General features: G+C 47.4%; 1 protein-coding gene across 4 annotated transcripts in view; it reads left to right on the forward strand.

Annotated features, from left to right (window-relative positions):
• Window positions 1–22,992, forward strand: part of NFATC2 (nuclear factor of activated T cells 2) — a 144,727-nt gene that overhangs the window by 49,275 nt on the left and 72,460 nt on the right. For all 4 annotated transcript variants that reach the window (XM_032605808.1, XM_032605807.1, XM_032605810.1 and 1 more), the window contains exons 4-5: window positions 14,236–14,438; window positions 15,386–15,558. In XM_032605808.1, coding sequence (XP_032461699.1) covers window positions 14,236–14,438; window positions 15,386–15,558 — 376 coding nt within the window. The remainder of the gene's footprint in view (window positions 1–14,235; window positions 14,439–15,385; window positions 15,559–22,992) is intronic.

Raw genomic sequence — 22,992 nt, forward strand, 5'->3', positions numbered from 1 at the left:
TTGAAAATCCAGACGAGCACACTGGCCCACTCGTCCTTCTGGCCTTCACAGATGGAGCATATTCTAAGGAGCCATGGAGGTGTCAGGGGCCAAGGGCCTTGAAAGTCAGTGCTTGCGAGACTAGGCAAAGTGTGGCTATTATTACTTTTTAATAAGTTGTTTTTCTTATAACAAAGGTTATAAGTGAAGGAGAAAAATGAGGTGTTCATTCCAATGAGGAAACAGACATTGAACAGGTTAAACCATAAGTTGGGTCGTTTCAGATTGTGATGACGTGTGTTCAGGGGAAAGAGTGGGTAATAGGAGAGAATACCTGGAGAGGTGGTTTACTTTATATTGGCATTGTCAGGGGATTCCTCTCCAGGCATGGGTTCATTTAAGTTGATGTTTGAATGACAGTAAGCAGTCAGTCGGATGAGAACCAGAGAAAGAGCCTTCCCTATAGAGCGAACAGCATGTGCAAAGGCCCTGAGGCAGGAGAGCTTGGGTGTCTGAGGACTGACAAGGAGGCCTGTGTGGCTGCCTGTAGTGGACGAGGGAAGGAGCAGTAGGAGTTAAAGCTGGAGAGAGAAGAAGGAATTGGATGATGCAGGACCTTGCGGGGCATGGAATTTGAACTTCATTCTTTATGCACCGGGAAACCATTGGTGGGTTTTAAGTAGAGCAGTGATGTGATCTGATTTGCTTTAAAAAGATCCCTCTGGCTGCTTGTAGAGAATGTATTTAGGATGGTGAGGTAGGAGGAGGGCAAGAGAAAGGCAGGGAGATTATCAAGGGGGTGGGTGCAGTGGTCTGGGCAAGAGATGGTGGTGTTGGGACCCAGGGAAGGTGGAAGAGAAGGTGAGAGATTGAAGGATTAGAGGTGCCCTTTGAAGATTCTGCCAATTGCACTTTCTGATGGACTGCGGATAGGGTTCCAATACAGATTTTCTGCAGAAAAAGGCCCTTCCCCACAAATGTCAGTGTAATTGAAGAATGGTCCTAAGTGGGGTGATTTTGTCCCTCAGAGGGCGTTTGACAGTGTCCAGAGACATTTCTGATCAACACAACTGGGTTGGGCGGGGGAGCAGTTTACTGGCGTCTTGTGGGTAGAGACCAGAGACCCTGCTAAACACCCTACAATGCACAGGACGGGCCCCCACAGAGAATGAGCTGGCCCCCAAATCAACCTTAGGCAGTAGTGCTGAGGCTGAAAAATCCTGATTCACTAGTTTTGTTTTTGTTTTTTTACCCCACATCTTAAACAAATTGTGAGATAATGATAATCCCAGGTGTCACCATCCATCCAGAGAGGTACCCGATTCTTCACCCAAGGGATGCGTAGTCACTGTTGTGAGAACAGCTTTCAGTTTAGCGACCCTTCCCTGAGAGGCCCTCTGCTCAATGAATAAGTGAATAAACGAATGAGTGAATGAGCGCGGAGCTGCCTCCAGAAGGAGGTGAGTCAGATCGGATCGGCCCACACGCTTGCATCATGTTATGAAAGCCGGCCCCGAGCGGCTCCGCACAAGAGCGGGCTCCTTGTTCCTGGATGATGCGACTTGCTGCTCTGCCAAAGGGGCCGCGCCTCTCCCCAGGTCACCGACAGAGGCCCGTCTCCGCGCTGCCTCGCCTGTGCGCGGTACAAGTTATGCAGAGCCCTCCCAAAACCCACCCTTTGAAACGACAGAAATTGGATGTTAAAATCCCAAAATAGCGCGCGGAAAGGTACACATCACGTCTGCCTTCTCCTTTTTTCCCCTTTGTGGCAAAAGTGACTCAGAATTCTTGGTCTGGATCCAGAGAGACCTGCGTGGCCTTTGGGGTGGGGTGGGGGGAGGTGTGTCATTTGATTGGGAATAACTCACCTTTTGAAGGCCTTGACTGGCTCAGCTGGCTGTCTTGCATTTCACAAGTCCTGGCTTTTCCCACTTCATCTCTGGGTTCTTTTTCAGCTTTTGGCCCAAGGGAAAGAGGAAGGGCCAAAGTTTATGCCTCGCCCAGATGACCCTGTCTTTGGTGGAACATTTATGTGAGGCTGAGCTGCAGTTTCTTTGGGATGTTTTATCCAAGTGTTCAGAGGGGCTGCTGTTGGAGCCGGCTGTGGGATTCTCGTCCCAGCATCCTTGGGTGTTCACACTGCCATGTTGGGTACCACTGGTCAGGATCAGATAGGTGCACAAGGTTTTCATGAGCTGCCTTCAGTCCTCAATTGCTCCCTCCAGGGGGACTCAGTTTCTCCCCTCTTCCCTTCTTCTCCCAGAGACCAGGTCCCATGCACACATCAGACACTTTGTTCCTCAGTATCAGGTTGGGGCCCTGAGCGAGAGACTCGTGGAAAAATGTTTTTGAAGCATAGTCTCTCTTGTTGTCTGGTCTTTGGGTGAACGCACAGGTGGCAGAGGGCATTGCCCGTGCCTCACCTTTCCTCACCACCTCCAAGAGGCTACCGAGTCACTGTACTTTTGACTCAGTCTCTCCCTGTGTCCATTCCTAAATGCTGCTGGAGAAGAGATGGTACACTTCATTTTCCCAGCCTGAGCTTGTGTCCTCTTTGACTTCCGATGGAATTAGCCTGGCATAATATGTCTCTTTCACGGTGAGACACATTCCTGCAGACTGGCTCAAGTGGTGGTGAATTCAAGCAGACTCCAAACATGGGGATTCTCTTCTAGACATGAATAAGCCTCCTTTCTCAGGGTCACTGGAGGATGAATCACTTGGCAGTATTGTGAGCCACATAGGAACCTGAAAATTAATCTGTTCATTTATTTACTCAGCAAATATTTATTGGACATCTGCTATATGCCAGGTACTATTCAAGGTGCTGGGACGTGGTGATGAATAAGCTTTCATTCTAGCAGGGGGTGGGGTGGGGAGGACAGACAGTCAGCAGTGAGCAAATGTATAACGCTTCTCGAAGGAAATCAGCAGGAATGATGGAGCGACAGTGGGGAGGCTCTGCTTTAGCCGGGCTGCTCAAAGAAGGCCCTGAATTTAGGCTAAGACCTAAAGAATCAGGGGATTACCAGCCATGGGAAGACCTGAGGGAAGAGTGTTCTAGGCTGGGGGGAGCGCAAGTGCAAAGGCCCTGTGGTAGGGGCAAACTCAGCCTGTTTAAGGAGCAGCAAGGGGGCCCGTGTGGCTGGACCAGGGTCGGGGAGATGAAGTTGGTGACATGGGCAAGGGCCAGATCATGCAGGGTTTTGTAGACTGTGATGAGGCGTTTGGATTTTCTAAATGCACCTGAGGGTTATCACATGTTAGAGCCGAAAGATAACCTTCAAGATGATTTCTTCCAAGAACTTAGACTAGAAGGAGGAATTTCATTGTCCAAAGTCACCAGCCATAGGTGAAAGAATGTTTGTGAAAGTTGATACTGATCGAACGCCTACAACCTGCTTTGTGTGTCACTCACTTGATCCTCCCAGTAACCCAGTGAGGGTACGTTGTCATTAGTCCCATATACAGATGAAGAAACTGAGGCCCGGAGAGGTAAACTAACTTCCCCACCACGACAGAGTCAGTGCCCATGCCAGGATGTAACCCCAGATGGTCTGGCTTCTCCAGGGTCCATGCTCTTAATCTCCGTGTTACATTGGTTCTACCCAAGGCATGGGACAGAGAGAAGATGTGAAAAGTACTCGTTTGGCTTCTTAAAGCAGCAAAAAAACCGAAACTCCTTCCAAAGGTCCACTCCGAGAAGGCTCGCATATTTCAGTCCAGCACTTCCAGACTCATCTCCTCTATGACTCAGCCACTCCTTGGCCTGGGGAGATAGTTGGTCGGGATGGGGGTGCTGGTGGGGAGCTGACATTTCTTTCTTTTCTTTTTTTTCCTGACATTTCTGCTGAGCGGACCCGAAGCAGGGGGCTGAGGGTACAGTGGGGCAGGTGGGACCGGAGAAGGGAAAGGTGGTGTCTCCAGGAGGGAGGGGGCAAAGTGATCCCGTTTCTTTGTTCAGAGACCCCTGGGGGGCGGTGCTGTGGGGAGAGGAGAATGGGGTACAGCACTGGGTCCTGGATCCCATTAGGCTAATGTGTCTGTCTCTGATCTCGCCACTCTGTTTTCTATGGCTTCCTTGGGGTTTCAAATGTGGACATGGTAATTGGAAACAAATTTAGCATGTTTCAGGCCATCAAGCCTCTCTCGTCAGTCATCGTGCTTGCTCTGCGGTAGATATGTCTGTTTTTAATTTCCAGTGATGTGAGAAATATAGAATGACTTGATTCTTAATTTAGAATACTGAGAGAGACTGACTTGTTTTGTTTTCGAGCCCGTGCAAAGTGTCTCATTCTCTTTTTGTGGCTCACCACGTGATTTTTAAAATGTGGCCCTATGGAAGCGGGCAGGCGCAAGATAGGGGGTAGGGGAGATTAAGAGGTACAAACTACTAGGTATAAAATAAACAAGCTACAGGGATATATTGTACAACACAGGGAACAGAGCCAATATTTTATAATAACTATAAATGGAATACAACCTTTAAAAATTGTGAATCACTATGTTGTACACTTGAAACTTTAATATTATACATCAACTCTACCTCAATTTAAATAAAAAATAAAATACAATAATAAAATAGAATGTGACGCTAGCAGAGGGGCGTCTGGTCACAGAGGTCTCCCTGCGAGGCTGAAGACATATCCGGCCAGCGGGATCCCCGCTTGGGTGAGAAAGCAGACGTGGGGCCCCTCTTCCATCACACCCTGGAGATGCTGTCACCTCTCCTTGGAGCAGGGGAGTCCCGGTGTCGGTTGTCTAACCAGCCGAGTCCTGCGCACGCTGAGCAGGACACAGTGTTCGCTGTGGGCCTGGAAGCTAGCTGCCGTGGGCGGCATAACCGCCCTTTGTCATGGGGGAGGGGAGGGTTTGGAGGGATGATAGCCACTCAGACCCCTCTGGTGGGGCTCCCCTCCCTCCTAGGGTCGCTCACGTGTTGAGCACCTGCGTGGTGTTCTAGGCACTGCACATGCCTCTGTGAGCCAGACAGGTAAGCTGCTGATGCTCTAGTCAGGGAGGGACCGGAGAAGGGAAAAAAATCTAAATATATCACGCGACATCAGGCTACGATAAATGGCTGTTACAGCATAAAGCAGGGTGGGTAGGTGAAGAGTGAGATGGGCGTGGGGTGCCATGTTGGGATGAGTGGTCGGGGAAGGGCTCTCTGATAAGGGGTCGTTTGGGGAGAGGTTTGAGCGACAAGGAGGATGAGCCCTGGGAGGATGCGGCATGAGCGCACCAAGCACAGGGAGCGCTTCGTGCTGAGACCCTGAGGCTGCAGCGTGCCTGGTGTGCGTGGCTTGTCTGAGGACAACGGGGCGGTGTGGCTGCAGTGGAGGGAGCGGGGAGGGAGGGTTGGAGATGGAGGAGACGGTTCAGATCATATAGGATCTTCTGAGTCACGTTAAAGACATTGCATTTTTGATCCGAAAAAGATGTTTGCTGTGGGCTTCCCAGGTGGCGCAGTGGTTGAGAGTCCGCCTGCCGATGCAGGGGACACGGGTTCGTGCCCCGGTTCGGGAGGATCCCACGTGCCGCGGAGTGGCTGGGCCCGTGAGCCATGGCCGCTGAACCTGTGCATCCTGAGCCTGTGCTCCGCAACGGGAGAGGCCACAACAGTGAGAGGCCCGCGTACCGCAAAAAAAAAAAAGATGTTTGCTGTGGCGGGGTGGGTGGGGGCGGTGGTTGAGTAGAGGAGCAACAAGATCTAATGTACAGTCTTAAAGATCATTCTAGCTGCTGTGTGCAGAAGGTCATGTGGAGTGGGGAGGAGAAGAGGTGGGCAAGGATGGAAGCAGGGAGACCCTGGAAGGAGGTTACTGCAATGGTCCAGGCAAGAGATGATGGTAGCTCAGACCCTAGTGGTGGTAAGCGGGCTTGCGAGAAGCAGATTCTCGCTGGATTTCAAACGTTGAGCCACCAAGACTTGCTGCTCCAGTGGATGTGGTGTGCGGTTTGCTTCTCTTTTGGTGTGGGCCCCATACCCTTAACTCGAAGGGACCCTGCTGGCACCTCTGCCTGCTTCTTCCTTTGCTGAAGGCCTCCACCTTGGACTCCTGCTCTTGACGTTTCTGTGGGTGGGTCCTGGGTCTTGACTTTTCTTACAGGATGGGATGGGACGTTGCACATGCATTTGTACCTTCATCGCTTTAGTTTACCTTCTTTGTGGCCCTTAAAAGAAATGTGAAGGTTTACAAAGAGAAAAGCAGACGGGGGGGTGTGTCTCTTTCTTTGAATGAATATTTTGGCTTTATTTTTATGTTATACATTCATTTGAGTTGAATTGTAACCAATATATTGGGTTTAAGGGAGCTACAACCATGGAGTCATGGGACAACAGAGCTCCTTACTGGGAATGATCAAAGTCCAGTGGGCATTTTAAAACAAGACCTGATTTCTTTTCTACTTTTATTTTGGACACACACACACACACACACACACACACACACACACAGACACACACAGACACACACACACACATCCCTTCTCCACCTTAAAAACACATATGTTTGTTCTCATGGTTATGGTGTATTTTGGAGATTATTCTATATTGCTATATAAAAAGCTTCCTTAGGGTGCCCCATGTGGTTGCCCAGATTGTGCACTGCACAACTCCAGGGGTTGCCATTCATATTCACTGTCATGCTGGTCCCCAGCATACTCATTCTTTTTTTTTTGTTTAATAACATTATTATACTCTGTAATATCCCAATACTGATTTAACCAGTACTCTTTTCATGGACCTTTAGGTCGTTTCCAATATTTTGCTATTTTAAAGAGCGCTGCATTGAATAACCTTGTCATTAGTTTTTCTCTGCACATCTACCAGGGCATCCATGGGATAACCCACTTACTAGTAGTGGAATTACTACAGCAAAGGGAGTGTACATTTGTAATTTTGAAAGATAACTGCAAAATTGTCTACCACAGCTTTGGGTACACCCTGTTTCTGTGGGCTCTGCTCTTAGGTTTACATATTTCAGCCAGGTCAAGTTTTACCTGGTTGGTACCCTTGTTCTGTCTTTTGCATCAGTCGCACATAGAGCAGATGAAGGAAATATTCCTCCTGGCGTCAGACCTGGGTTCAAATCCCTGCACTGCTGCTTGCTTGGTTGGGGACCTCATGTCTCTGAGCCTCCGTTTCCTCTTCTGTAAAAGGGCAGTTGAGTTGTTGATGGAACTTCAGGAGGATGGAAAGGGGACAGGCATGCCACAGTTAATTGGGCACCTAATTATATCTTGTAATTATGAGAAGTATAACAAAGAAGACTATTGCTGGGAGGCCCCGCCTTGTCCGGGGAGCAAAAGAAAGACTTTTTTTGGGAAATAGTATTTGAGTCACATTCTGCAGTATGACTAGGAATTACCTAGGGCAGAGGTGGTGGAGAGGGTGATGGGGGGATTGTTTCTGAAAGATCAGACACAGGGAGCCCCTGGTAAGGGGGTCGGGGTGTGATGTGAGGTGGGGTCAGATCACACATGGTGGTGTCGTCAGTGGGAGCTGGGAGTTTATAAAAGGTCATCCTGGCCACAGGGTAGAAAGTCGTGGGTGGGGACTGGAGGGGATGCAGGGAAACTCTTTAGGAGAGAAATAGTTGTAGTTTGGACTAGGGCGGAAGTGATGGATGGGGAAATGGTGATGGATTTGAGTGCACTTTAGGAAATCAAATTGACAGGACTCTGAGGTGGATCCGATATGGAGGTGAGGCGGAGGGAGTTATCATGAATTAGAGTTTTTAATGATGTTATTAATATGTGCTCATTAGATGGATATGTAATGCTGTTGGCATCACTGAGATAAGAGTAAAATCATGGAGTAGTTTTCCTGGTGTGCGTGTTTGTGTGTGTTTGTGTGTGTGTGTGTGTGTGTGTGTGTGTGTGTGTGAGAGAGAGAGAGTGAGATGGGAGTGGGCTTGGGGTAGCAGCTATGTTCTGCAATTTTTGCATCCAAAAATAAAGGCAGAATTTGAGATCCACGTGTATTTGTAAAAAACTTTCTCCCTGCGTGCTGTGTGGCAGTTGGGAATTACAATAAAACATCCCCATGGGCTTTTCCCTTCTTTCACAATGTAATATTTGAGGACGATACCAATTTCCTAATATTCCAAATTCAACAAAAAAATGCTACTTAACATTGTTAAAGTTTGATTTTAGTAAAATTCAAAACAGTTTCCTTGGCCTGTTGCCATTTTGAAAATCAATCCCACATTTCAGATTTGATGGCAACCTCATCCATCTGAGAGTATTTAAAAACTCTGAACAGAGTTGATAGAAAAATTGTTTTCAAGGAAGTGTCATTTATGAGTTCTCATTGCAACATTATATAATGGGGAATGTTTGAACAACCTAAATGCCCAACTGTAGAGGTTAAGCTCTGAGTCCAAACGTAGGATGGGAACAAGGGATGCAGGACAGGGCAAAATTTAAGGTAGCACTCACTTTCAGGTACTCAGATAACATTTGCACAGCCCTGAGAGCCGGTGCCTCCTTAAACCACGTGCCCGGGGAACCTCACTTGCCTTGTGCCGGTCTAAGCCCAGGGAGATACTATGCAGTTATTTGAGATTGTCCCAGTGGACAACATTTAATGACCAAGGGCAATGGTCACATTATATTGTTAAGTGGAAACAATATCTGAAATAGAATCCCAGGTATGTTTCTCTAAGTGCCTAGAAGAAGCGTCTGGAAGGATGTACACTAAAATGCTTATTTATTTTGAGAGAGTATTTTCTCTATAATATATATATTTTTATATTGTCTATTTTTTCTGCAATGAATGATGAACCCTTATTACTTTTATAACAAGACGAAGGGAAAGCAAGTATCCACATGTACCTGTGCCTCAGGACAGTTCAGTTGCTGCTAAGAGGGGGCAGAGCTTGAATTTGGGGGCAGGCGTGGTTCTGATGAGCTTTCTCTGGGAAACGGGGGGTCTCTGAGATGTGGAGACCATTTCAAGTCTGGGTTCTTCTGGCTGAGCTGGTGGGATGGACCTGCCTGTCATAATATATATAATATAGTCCAGCATCTGGGAGCGTCAGGAGGCAGCTGCGACATGGGAAGCAAGTCTGGCCACATCCCTGAGCTTCCACTCGATGGCTTTGGAGCTTAGGGTCATGAGCAAGTCACTTAACCCCGCTGAGCCTTGGCTTTCTCACCCATAAAAGGGATCACCTTGCTTTTCCTTCCGTGTGTTGCTGTACAGATTAAATCAGCTCTGACACCCCCTAGCTGTGCGGCAGACCCTCATGATGTGCCCCAGAAGCACCCCTTCTTCCTGGAATCTTGTAGACTGCTCGGGAAATTTTCTGCGAAAAGGAGAAGACTTTTGCTCTCACCCTGGCTGCAGGAAGTGGAGCCTCTTGTGCTTTGGAGGTTGGCTGACCTTGAGCTTCTAGGTTCCAATGGGTGGGCAGGCGGGAGTCTGCTATGGCTGGGAGGCCACCCTGCTTGCCATGCTCCTGAGATGACCTTATCTTTGAAGAAGCCTGGAAAGAGGCCTCGAGACCCAGGTCTTCCTAAAATGGGGGCAATGGGGCATTTGAGACCTTGAGGGCAGGGCACGCCATCCCAAGGCATCAGGTTCTGTTTGCAAGACCCAAATCACTCAGGTTTTGGAGAGGCAAGTAAATAGCCATATGGTCTTATCAAACCTCCGGAAAGCTGGCAAGCCTCTTCCAGAATGCACGCGCTCTGGTCATCTTCTGCCACCTTCAGGGAAGGGGAGGGTGGAGGTCGGAGGGGAAGTGTTTTTTTCACGCTAGACGGTGTGGTTTCTTCCCCCACCCCCCTCCTCCCAGCCCTCCACGTCAGGGGCTCTTCAGCTGCCCACAGAGACGATGGAATGAGTGCCTGGGTTTCACCACACATCAGGATGTTCGGGGTTGTTTTTCACATTGTGGGTCTTTCACATTCATTCTTCACTTCTCCATTCAGTTCCGTCCTGTCACCTCCGTGTTTTGATTTGCATCAGCCTCCGATGACAAGGAGAATTCTCTTTTCATGGGTACCTCCTGTGTGCTGGGCTTTGGGGCCCTATAAAGGTCATCTTCTTTAGCCTTCAAAGAGCCCTGGGCAGTGGGAAGTGATGTCCCTGTTTTATAGGAGCAGATGGAGGCTCAGAGAGGTGGAGTCACTGCTCTGAGGTCACACAGCTGCTGATAAGAAGCAGGGCCTGGACTGAGAGCTGGGTACGTCTGACCAAACGTGAAATCCTTTCTCCTTCCTGCTCTACCACGCCCTCTGACAGCAGAGACCTGTCTTACGTGGGAGGGGGCGCTCACGAGGGTGAGGTGGGTTCCAGCTGCTCACATGGCATCAGCTAGTCCAGCTGAACTAGGGGCTGCTCAGCCCGGGACACACAAAGTTCCCGCTTAAAGAAGTGGGTTCTTCTCTTGAGGGGCAGCGTTGTTTGTCTTGGTTGCTGTTGCCTGTTTCTCCGGCTCCCTCCATCTCCCTTCCTCCTCCCCTGCCCCCACCGCTTCTTGTTCAGCAGGAAGAGCACTCTTGATCTTATAATTTCGCACTCGCTCGTGTTTCCTTTGCGAATGTAATCTGCACTTTCTGAGCTGTAGTTGTAGATCAGAGAGCAGCTGTGAGTCTATCAGGCACCAAGGGCACAGACAGCACGCTGGGAATGGACTTAGAGCCTGAAGGCCCAGAGTCCGCATCCTGGCCCTGCCCTGTACTAACAGTGTCCACTGGGGCAAGTTGCCAGGACTTTGCCAGCCTCCGTTTTCTCATCTATAAGATGGGCCCCTCCTACCTAGAATTGTTGTGATACATGTAAAACGTTGAGTGTGGTGCTTGGCCTGGGGACAGTGTACACTTAGCTGCTGCCCGGTTGTTGCTGGTGACCATTGATTCCACGTGATTATTGATCACACTGAACGAAACAAACACGCTTCCTCCTACCATGGACTTCCTGTTCAAGTGGAAAAGAGAGATACTAAGCAAATGAACAAGTAACAAGAAAATTTCAGATGGTAACGAAGTAACTATTCCTGTGGTGTGTCAGTGAATGTTTAACATCTACTTCTCTAGAAAAAAAGAGCCCCGATTTGTAGCATTTGCCAGTTTTTGTGGTGTAAATATTCTCATCGTGGCTAATTTCAGGCTATCAAAGTAATGTCTAACGGCTCTTAAAATTCCTGAAAATTTAACCAACTGCAAGGGTGGAATAGCTGGCTCCGGCCCTGAGTGTATGTAACTAATGTGGTTTGGGAAAGACCTGAAGATCTGAGAGCTAAATGTACCAGTGGAAGAGTATGCCAGCAGAGAAGATGGCTGTGCAAAGGCCCTGAGGTCGGAGAGAGCTTGGTGTGCTCAGGGAACAGAAGGATGGCTGGTGCTGGCAGGAGCCTAATGGGGTGGAAGGACTGGAAGACAGAGGCTGGGCTGTTGGAAGCCTCACAGACCATGGTACCAAGTTTGGATTTTATTCTCCGGCCACAGGAAGTCTTTGGAGGGTTGTAAGCAGGGGAACGTCTGGGTCTGCTTTGCATTTTTTAAAGATCAGAGAGCTATTCTGTTAAAGACCAGCAAGAGGTCAGTTAGGGAGCAGTGGTGGTCACTCCAGGGCGAGGCAGTAGTGGCTTGGACTAGTGTGCCATCAGGGGAGGGGACTAGAGGCGGCTGGACTCCTTTGGGATGTGACGGATTTTATCCCCAGGTGTTCTCTGGCTGTTTACCCTGAGTACATGCAGCCTGCAATTTCTGCTCTTAGATCCCGGGAAGGAGGAAGGAACCTCAGACCATTAGGGTCACTGTCTATCCTACCTACTCTCCTCCTTGATTCTGAGTGATACTGTGTTTACCACCTCCTGATAAATCCAGGACAGGAGGTGAGGAAAGATATTTATCTTGGGTCCAAATGGAAAGCAAGAACAACAAAAACGGAATCTGTCCTCAAAGCTGCCCTTCCTCCTTTGATTTTTGTCAAGAACAGTACCTGTTCTTCAGTTTGCATGGGGGAGAAAGATAAGAGACTGACTTCACTTCCACCTTTGCCCCAGGGTGCCTCTCCGGTGTGTATCAGACGCTTATGTAAATGTTGTAGGTGTCAGCCTGGCAGGTTATGAAGAAGGTTGCCTTCTGGCTCTGCTCCACCCTTAGCTCGCCTCTTGGTCCAGTGTTTAGAGGGGCACAAGAGAACACCATCTTTCTGGACCAGCATCGTCTGAAAGAACTTTTCTCGATGATGGAAACGTCCTGTATCTGTGCCGTTCATTATGGCACCAGCCATTTGTGGCCATTGAACACTTGGAAGGTGTGGCTCGTGTGACCGAGAAACTGACCTTTCAATTAAATTTTTGTACTGCTTGCTGTACTGGACAGTGCAGTTCTAGACCATGTGTGATTATCTATTGCCCTGGAGCCTTTGGTTCTGGGCATTTGACTGGAGATCCTACTGAAATTTTGTAGAACTCTGTGGAAGGGTGGGGTCTCAGTGAGTTGTCACTTGTCATAACCCCCCTTCTGCCCAATTTGCAGAGGAAGGAGCAGAGGCACAGAAGGATTACATGATTTGCCCAGCATTTCTCAGCTGGGGAGTGGCAAGACAGGGACCCACCTTCTAACTCTTAGCTCAACGTCCTTTTTTTCTTTTCTTACGTATAATTTTCAAAACCAATGTTAAATTCCACAAGTTTCCAGGCAGCTCTTCTGTCTATAACTTTGTGGATGAAGTTAAATTCCTCTTTGATCACCTTCTCATCCTTGATCTCCTGCATCCCTAGAAGTGATCATGGTGTGGTCAGTCTGGAGCGCATCCTTCCACACCTTTCCCTATTGCATTTACATGAGTATAAATGAATGGATCAAAACATTCAGCATTAAAAAAAAATAAGTTGTATCCTGCTATCCACGTTTTTTTTTTTTAACGAATTGCTTTTCTTTTTTAATAGTATGTCTTAGATCTTCCAGGTGAAGTTCACAGATCTTTACCATACTGGTTTTTTAACTGTTGTAGTCTTTCATAGCCTGGACGTGTATTACTCATAAGCCTGATGGATGAAACTGATTGTTCATTTTTCTCTTCGTGTTAGTAAACATTTTTGTGCACATCTCCTGCATGCACAGCATTTCATCTGGGGTCCATACTGAGAAGTGGATTTATTAGGTCATAGGGAATATGTATTTTTAATATTAATAACTGCTACTCCAAAAATAGTTATACCAGTTTGTTCCTATCAGCTGTGGGAGAGTGTCTGTGTCCTCACAGCCTCCAAAACACTTGATATTATCAAATATCTACATGGGTGCCCATCTAATGGGCAAAAAAATGATACCTCATAGTTGTTTAATTTGTATTTTCCTGTTTACAAGGCAACTTGAACATCTTTTCTATGCTAATGGTCATTTGTTTTTCTGTGAATTGCCTGTTCAAATCTCTTGTCCAATTTTCTGTTGAAAAATTCATTATTCAGCAGATATGTACTAGAATGCCTACTGTGTGCCAAGCGTTATTCTAGGTGCTAGGGATTCTGTGGCAAGTTAAATAAAACCCTGCCTCAATGAGGTGATAGTCTAGTTGTAGAAGAAAGACCCAAGCAAAAGGAATTGAGAAAATATATAGTATATTTTATGGGATTAAAAAGAAGGGAAAGGAGCTAGGGACAGCCATGGGGGTAGGACTCGATTTTAAATAGGATGGCCAGGAATCTTGTCTTTTACTCATTCGCTTGTAGGCGTTCTTTATGTATTGTATGTATTAATCCTTTGCATGTTATACATTACACATATTTTCTTCCAGTCTTTAATTTTCTACCAGTTTAGATGACGGTACTTTTGTCTTGCTCCTTCTTTTTTAAAATTATAAAATCTAACTTGTTAATTGGAACATAGTCATATAAAAACTGAAAGTTCCTTCTTTCTAGGCAACCCATTGTCAAGAGCTCTGGTTTATCGTTTCCACTTATTTTCTCTTCTCCCTACCACCCCCTGACCCCCGGTCACCAATTAAGCATAGTTTCGGGCTGTTTCTCCATAAATGCAATTCTGATCTATCACACTCTTTCTCAGGGCTGCTTAATATTCCATTTGAAAGAGGATCCCTGTAATTTATCCAAGCAGTCCCCTCTGGCTGGACATGCAGGTTGCTTCCAATTCCCCATGACTCTAGACATTGCAGCAATTCTGTGTTCTTTCTGCTGCTCATGAGCTTCTTTGTTGTTTTTGTTTGTTGGACTGTAGCCACCATACCCTGTATGTTAATGGTGCTGTAATAATTTGGTTTTGTTTTCTTCCCCTCAGCTCCATGGCTACATGGAAAACAAGCCGCTGGGGCTTCAGATCTTCATTGGGACGGCCGACGAGCGGATCCTTAAGCCCCATGCCTTCTACCAGGTACACCGGATCACGGGGAAAACAGTCACCACCACCAGCTACGAGAAGATCGTGGGCAACACCAAAGTCCTGGAGATTCCGCTGGAGCCAAAAAACAACATGAGGGCAACGTAAGGGCTGGGGGCTGAGGGCAGTGGGTCTTCATGGGGAAGTGATGGGGCCAAGTGGCAGGGATTTGGGAGGAGGAGGGAGTTGATGGAAGCAACCGTAGACGGTGGTTCCCAATTTGTGAAGGACCCACAGAGGTTTCTGTTTTAAAAGTCTCCATTTTAAAAGTTCTAGACCTAGATGTTTTTCATGTGTGTTGAGAGGAAGAATACTTATGCATCTTTGGTTTATGTTGCTTGGGATGAGGCTAAGTTTATTTACATTTATAAATTTATTTGACTTAAAATTATTAAACAACTATGCAGATAGGTCTAACCTCACAGAGCTGATATGCATATGGCTAAAATGTGGGAAACATTGCACCCGTGTGTTGGAGTTTAAAAAACTTTATTAGAGAATAATCTCAAACATGAAAACTGCGAGAATTGTACAAAGAACTCCTGTTACACTGTTCGCTCAGATTTACCAATTGTTAACATTTTCCACATTTGCTTTATTACTGTTTTTCTCCCCCCTCTTTATTTTTTCCTGAGCCGGTTGCGAGTTAGTTGCAGACATCGTGCCTTTTTACTTTTAAGTGCTTAAGCATGCATTTCCTAAGAACAAGCATGCTCTCTTACGTGACCACAGGACATTGATCAAATTCAAGGTATTTAATGTCCATATTACTACTCTTACTATTGCATAGTCCATAATCAGTTTTTCCCAGTTGCGTCTTTGAGTTTTTCAGGTACTTTGGAGAGTAGAAAAGTAAGCATGCAGAATCTCCCTAGAGAGGTAATTTCCACTGGGGGATTTTGCTAATTACTTTGTGTTTTACCCCCATTTTGGTTTAAATTCCTGGCTGAAAAATTTATCTGTGTATTGCAATCCCCCGCCCCCCTTGCGGGTGACCTCTCCTGCTCCCCGAGATGGTCAGTTGTCAGTGGGGTTCTTGACTTTCCGGCAGCATTGACTGTGCGGGGATCCTGAAGCTTCGGAATGCGGACATTGAGCTGCGGAAAGGCGAGACGGACATCGGGAGGAAGAACACGCGGGTGAGGCTGGTGTTCCGGGTGCACATTCCAGAGTCCAGCGGAAGGATCGTCTCCTTGCAGACAGCATCTAACCCCATCGAGTGCTGTAAGTTGGGTTCTGGGCAGGGTCGGTTTTTGGCAAGTGTAGTGTATGTGACCCTGGGCAGTGCAGCCTGGGCAAGGTACCCAGCAAGAATGTGTGACCCGCAGGGGTCAGCGGTGGCCCAAGATGACCAAAGGGGCCAGAGACAGAGTACATTTCAGGGTTTCTCTCTGCTTCTCTTTACTTGTGGAGGGTTTACTGTGAAAAATAATATGGCTGATAAGTAGCCTACAGCTTGGTTTAGAAGGTTTGGAATGTATAAGTGTTGTGCTGGTCTCAAAAAGGGTAGATGCAGTTGGAGTGAGTTCACTGTACTTAGTGCCCCCTTTTTTTTTTTTAGATTTCTTTGTTTGGTTGCGCCGGGTCTTAGTTGCGGCAGGCGGGCTCCTTAGTTGTGGCATGCGAACTCCCAGTTGCGGCATGCATGTGGGATCTAGTTCCCTGACCAGGGATCGAACCCGGGCCCCTTGCATTGGGAGCGCAGAGTCCCACCAACTGTGCCACCAGGGAAGTCCCTTTTTCCTCTTCTCTTCTTTCAGTAGAATAATAATAATATCACGGTGGCTCTCGCTTACTGCACTGTGACTCCACTGGTCACTAGGCTAAGTGCTCAGTGTGTCGTACTCTTTAAATACTCACAGCAGTCCTTGGCAATGGCTGGTGTCGTGATGCCCATTTTAGAGAAGAGGAGGGAGAGAGATGAGGGGTAGTGTAACTTGTCTCAGCAGGGCTGGGATCTGAGCAGGAGCCTTGGCATGCAGGAGCCACACGTCCCCATCGCCCTCAGCCCATCCCTGTGTGTTGACTGAGAATCTGCTCAGTGTCTGGTGCTGTGCCGGGGGCCTGCAGATGAGCAAGATGTTTTCTCTGTCGTCAGTGAGCTTACAGTCTGGTATAAGCTAACCCACACGAAGATGCAGAAGATTTTCAGAATCCAGTACAGAGTGGCCAAGATCCTGTTTGGAAGGTCTCTGAGCAGAGACCTGGCCCAGCTACATCAGGCTTCAAAAGAAGAAATCACTTTGAGATCATTCTTAGGTACTTTGGGCAAGTTTGTTGTTGGGTTTTGTAGTTAAGATGTGACAAAGCTTATTGTCTGCTCAGCTTTTGAGAGTTGAGAAGTCATTTTTAAAAGCATAAAAAAAGAAGTAAGCATTGTTCCAGAAACAAAAGCTGTTTTTATTAGTTTTAAAAAGTCTCGTTCTTCTAAGAATATTTTTGTACTCTTACAATAATGTTCCATATTCAATTATGTTTCAGGGTTTTTTTCCCCCCTTTTTACTGGACATTTTACCATAATTAGGTGTCACAGAATCAGCTGCCTGCAGAGACGAGGGAGGTCGTGGACATGAGTGGAGTGGGTTGGGTGGGTAGTAGTGGTAGAGACTGGGGGCCAGGGTGGCACATTCCCCACCTAAATGGGTTGCTGTTACCCAAATCCAGCCAGTGTTTCCATGTGGGAGTGTCGACTCAGTGTGGCCAAATCTGATTTTTTTTTTTTTTTTTTTTGTGGTACGTGGGCCTCTCACTGTTGTGGCCTCTCCCGTTGCGGGGCACAGGCTCCGGACGCACAGGCTCAGCGGCCATGGCTCACGGGCCCAGCTGCTCCGCGGCACATGGGATCCTCCCGGAACGGGGCACGAACCCACGTCCCCTGCATCGGCAGGCGGACTCTCAGCCACTGCGCCACCAGGGAAGCCCCTGACTTTTTTTTAAAGATAAACCAATAATCTCCTGATTTTTAAGAAAAGCGACAACAAAGTCAAAATACTCTGTAGGTCAGCTGAGAACTGCACGTGGCTTGGATTCATCAGAGGTGGTCTTAATCAGACACTAATGAGGAAAGGGAAAGTATGAATATTTTATGCAGAAAGCATTGAGGAAGACTGACCTTCAGCCAGCAAGAGGAGAGGGTGGACCCTCTTTGGTAGAGAAGCCAGAACTTGGTCTTGATTGGTCTTTGGACAAGGGTGAAGGAGGCCTGTGATCTCTTCCAGGCTGGTGAGTCAGGATGGGGACCAGGCTGAATGTGGTGGTGAGTTTGTGCTCTGAAGTTAGAGGAGAAAGACCCAACAGCAGACAACAGAGGAAAACAAGCGTTTGAAAAACATCATCACAGAAACAGTGAAGGAATTCCCCTCCTCTGCCCAGCAGACCCCACCCCTGTCCCCCAAGTGCTAGTCGTGGTGATTGCCCCACCCTGGTCTTGGTTTTGAACATCTCAAGACATTTGGGGAAGGAAACTCAGGCTCTTCCTCAGTGATTTGGGGGATTTTGAGAAGATAAGGTCTTGCCTTTCTGGCAAATGACTCAGTCTCCAGGATGGGGCTGTGGTTTGTAGCAAGGTGGGGGTCAGGAGGCCTCAGGAGGGACCGTTGATAGGAGCTCCTGTTCTCTCCATCTTTGGGTCCTTCAAGTCATTCTATCTCCTGTCAATCTGAGACTTTAAGGGTCAGCACTGGCTGCACGCACCTCCAGCAAGATCCTCAGGGTGTTAAAAGTTGCGTGAGCTTTGAACATAGCAGTTTTTTGTTTTCCTATTCTTGTAAAAAAGTGTTTGGCCGATTGAACTACTGTGCTTTGACAGATAAGGAAACGGAGACTTTCTTGGTAAGGTGATTTCTTGTTAAGGTGATTTACTCATTTTTACTCGGTAGGGAGCAGAGGCAGAGTCTCCAACTTTCTAGTTCTGTGAAATAGCTTCTTTTGGTTTCTGCAACACCAGCCTCTCTGGCAATACCAAGTGGAGCTCCCGATGGGCCACTTTCCCTCTCGCGGAGGGAAGGCAGAGCCTTGTGTCATTTTTATCTCCTCTGTTCTGTCTGGCAGTTCCAACATTTATGGACTAACTGAATTCCTGTTTGTTTGATCCTTAGGGAGATATTCAATATTTGTTGACAAATTAGTCTGTGACATGTATCAACACAGTATGCGTACAATAAATATCTGCTGACTAATTGACTTCATGTACACCCCTTGGGGAAGGTAGGTTGGTAAGAAAAACACTCAGTGGGCTGGTGCTTATTTGCAAGGCTAACTTGTTTACTTTGGAGATGTCTTTTACGTGACGTCTCAGGGATCAAGGTTGACTTCTCAGAATCTAGTAGAAAAGTCTGGAACAAGCTACTGGAGGCCACTCTTTGGAAAGTGGAGTTACTTGCCAGAAAGGCAGATCTCTTCTCTTTATTTATAGGCCAGTGTGCCCGAGGTCAAATCTCACCTGTGCACAGAGGGACACCCCATGTTTCTAGTTTTCTGTTTCCAGCGGATCTTCAGTGTTGCCAGGGAGGTCCTTTGAGTTCCCTCCCCTATTCTCAGCAGAGACTCTTTCGAACCTTCTCTGGTCTCCCAAGCTCCGGAGGCTGCCCCACCCTCCTCCCACTTGGAGGAGAACCTGGAAGAGCTCAGAAGGCAACACCCTGGTCTTGCCCAACAGAGACCTTGCACACGGTCACAGCTGTGGGCAGCCTTTCCTCGTCTGGGACCCTTGGAATGGGACAGTTCTCCTTACCCCCTGGGTTCCTGAGAGCTCTCGGCTTCAACTCCAAGTTCCCTTGTGCTGGTGGAACCCTTGCTTCCCTCTTGTGCAAGTTCCCAGGCCTGGTGAAGCCAATTACCACCACCTGGGAGCCTTCCAGCCACAGAAATTGATTCTCCCACAGATCTGAAAGCCAGAAGCCCTAAACCAAGGTGTCATCAGGACTGGTTCCTTCTTGGAGGCTCTGAGGGAGGGAGAGTCTGTTCCAGGCCCCTCTCCTCCGGTGGTGGCCGGCCATCACCAGCGTTCCTTGGCTTGTAGACACATCACTCCAGTCTCTACCTCCATCTTCACATGGCCTTCTCTGTGTGCCCTCTTTTCTCTCTTCTAAGGACACTCTCATGGGGTTTAGGACCCCGCAATCCAGGATGATTTCATCTTCATCCTTATTCACATCATTGAAGACGCTGTTTCCAAATGAGGTCACATTCTGAGGTTCTGGGTGGGCAGGAAATCTTGATGGGGCTCAGTTCAACCCACGACACCTCCTCAGCTGCATTTCTCGGCTTCACCCTTCTCTCTGCTCCGCAATTCCCAAATCCACGGGCATCTTCCTCGGGCTCCTAGGCTTCTGCCTATGCTGTCACCTCCATCCAGAGCGATCTTAGCTGCATGTTGGAATCACCTGGGGACTTCTAAGAAAAAATAGGATGCCTGAATCCCACCCCAGAAACTCTGATTCAGTTGGTCTGCGTTGAGCCCTGAACCCGTAGACTTTCAGAGATGCCTAGTGATTCTGACATGCGGCAAAGTTAGAGACCTACTGCTGGGAGGTGGGGTGCCCGCATCCTTCAGTTGCTTAGTTAACCCCTCCTTATCCAAGGCCCCAGTTTAGATGGCCCCTCGAGGAGGAAGCTTGCCCTCACCCCACAGGGTATAGGGTCCCCTCTCTGTGCACTGACACCCAATTTACTTATCAATCTCTCTTAGGTAAGGTTAGGGGCCAGTGGATGTTAGCCAGGGCCTGGCACATAGCAACTGTCTCCAGAATGTTTGTTGAAAAAAATGAAAGTGTGAAAACAGTGTCCTCAGGCTGCCCCGCAGGAGAGAGAGGCAGCCATGAGACAGAGTGGATGTGTCCCCAGGGGCAGATGCCTTCTCCCGTGAGAACTTTCCTTGGGTTTTCTCCTTGCCCTGCAAAGGGGCCTCTCTGTTCATCACATTTCAGGAAACACCTAAAGCAATTTCCCACCGGGCCCTGCCCGCTCAGAGCACAGAGTGTAAATTCACTTCGCTCGTTTTGCAGGAACTGGGGGCATGGGTATGAGGTGTGGACTAGAAAATAGCTTTTCTCACATGGTGTTTTCAGTCTCTCCCTTTTCATGACATAAATGTGTTTTACCAAAGGTATAATTAAGATACGCTAAATTGCATGGACTGTAAATCTTCTGTTCAGTGGTTTTGACAATCGTGTACACCAGTGTGACCACCACTCCAAACAAGATACAGGGCGTTTTCCCTCGTTCCTGAAAGTTTCCTCCTACCCCTCAGCCAGTGCCCCCTCCCCAGCCCCATACACAGGCAAGCACTGTTCTGATTTCTATAACCATAGATGCGCTTTCCCCATTCTAGAACTTCATGTAATGGAATAGTACAGTATGGGCTCTCTCGTGTCTGGTTTGTTTTACTTATAGCATGATGTTTTTGAGATCCATCACTGTTACTGTGTGATTTGGTGGTTCATTCCTTTTTTGTTGTTGTTGCCCAACAGTATTCAATTGTATGAATATAACGATTGTTTATTTACCACTGATAGACATTTGGGTTGTTTCTGGGGTTTGGGGATCATGAATAAGGCTGCTATGAACGTTCCCCTTCAAGGCCTTTGTGGACAGATGCTTTCGTTTCTTTTGGGTAAATACCCGGTAATGGAATTGCTGGGTCATGGGGAAAAAAAACCATATGTTCCAATTTATGTATTTTCCAAATCGTTTTGCACTCCGTACAAGAGTGTCTGAGAATTCCACTTGCTCACTAATATTTGGCTTTGCCAGTCTTTCTAATTGTAGCCATTACAGTGAGTAAAATGGTATCTCGTTGTACATAACCCATAATGTGCATTTCCCTAAAGACTAATGACGCTGAGCCCTAATCTGTGTGCTTATTGGCTGTCCTGTGTCTTCTCTGGTGAAGTGTTTGTTCAGAGCTTTTGCCCGTTTTTATTGGGTTACTCATATTTTTATTGTTAATATACAGTAGTTCTTTTTGCATTGGGTATGAACCTGTTGTCAGATGTATGTATTATGGATATTTTCCCCCAGTCTGTGGCTTGCCTATTTATTTTCTCAATTTTGTCTTATTGAGAGCATGAATACTTTATTTTGATGAAGTCTAGTATATTCTTTTCTTTTCTTTTGGGATTATTACTCGTTATATTCTCCCAAGAAATCGCCGCCTATCTGAAGATAGCAGACATCTTCTCTTCTGTTTTCTTCTAGAAGGTTTTTGATTCTGGCTTTTAGGTTTAGGGATACAAACCGTATCAGGTTAATTTTTGTGTATGGTGTGAGATAGGGTCCAGTTGCATTGTTTTTCGTATGGAAATTCAGTTGTTTCATATGCCTTTTTCTGAAAGTGAGAGCTTAGACAACCGAAGACTGTTGCCTCCCTCACTACCTCCCCTTTACTCCTCCACTACACGCTCCTAAGTCTGACGTGGAAGATGGGTGATCACACAGCAGTGCTTTATGGAAATCCTTAGAATTAGTGAGATCAGACAGGCAAATTGACTTTGCTTTGCTTCATAAATCAGAGATACTCTCTTGCCCCTCTGCTTCCAGAAGCCAAAACGACCCACATAATTCTTATAGGCCCCTTAACATTATTCTTTTAATTAAAAGTATATTTGGAGTGCATTATATAGTACTAGGAACTGGGGATGCAGCAGTGAACAAACCAAAGTCGTGGCCATCATGGAGGTCACATTCTAGTGGGGAAAACCCACAGTCAACAAGCAGGCAGAGACATCACTTCAAACAGAGCTAACTGTCATGGTGAAAATAACAAAGATCATGTGTTAGTGACTTGGGGGTGGGGGAGCAGCAACCTTAGTCATTCTGACCAGGGAAGACCTCTCTGAACAGATGGCTTGTTAACCTGGCCCTGAGTGACGGGGGAGCATGGCCCAGCTGGAGGGTAGAGCAGGTGCAAAGCCCTAAGGCAGGGATAAGCTTGCCATCGTCAGGGAACACAGAGGCAGCCGGGGAGGCAGTGTGGAGTGACGGGTAGGGAGAGGTGTAGGAGGTGAGGTCTGAGAGGAAGCAGGGGACTTTGGATTTTATTCTAAGTGAAACGGGAAGCCTTGAGTTCTACATAAGGGACTGGCATGATGTGATTTATATTTTAAAACTTGTTTAGCACAGTGCCTGGCACATAGTAGATGCTAATAAATACTTGAAGACCAAATGAAGGAAGGTAGGACATAAGGCGGACACGAAGGGGAGGAGGTAAAGGACAAGGAACTATTATCAGTCACCTACTGTATGTCGAGCACTTTCTCTGTTGCTGCTAAATCATTGGGAGGACACCAGGAACTCAGCATCTGTTCCAGTTTTATAGATGGGAAAACTGAAGCACAGAGAGGTTAAACTAATTGCCTGTGGTCACACAGCTAGTAAGGGACCAAGCCAACTGTGACGACCATGTCCTGCTGGATCCCAGGACACCAAGGTTGAGCTACATCACGAGTGACAGACTAATTTGGGCCAGAACTCCAAAGGGTGACGTCATCTCATATAAACTGGAGACCAGATCAGCGACCCTTAGGTAACTGTGGCCACCCTCCCACCACTCTGCAATGGATTGTCTCCCTCGAGACCCTGTAGCAGTAAATCTTGGGTGAAATTTGGGCAGAGGGCAGGTAGGCCCGGCTTTTGTCCGCCCCGGCTCTCTAAGGTGGC

This window comes from Phocoena sinus, chromosome 15 (genome assembly GCF_008692025.1).
Source record: "Phocoena sinus isolate mPhoSin1 chromosome 15, mPhoSin1.pri, whole genome shotgun sequence".
NCBI classification, from domain to species: domain Eukaryota; kingdom Metazoa; phylum Chordata; class Mammalia; order Artiodactyla; family Phocoenidae; genus Phocoena; species Phocoena sinus.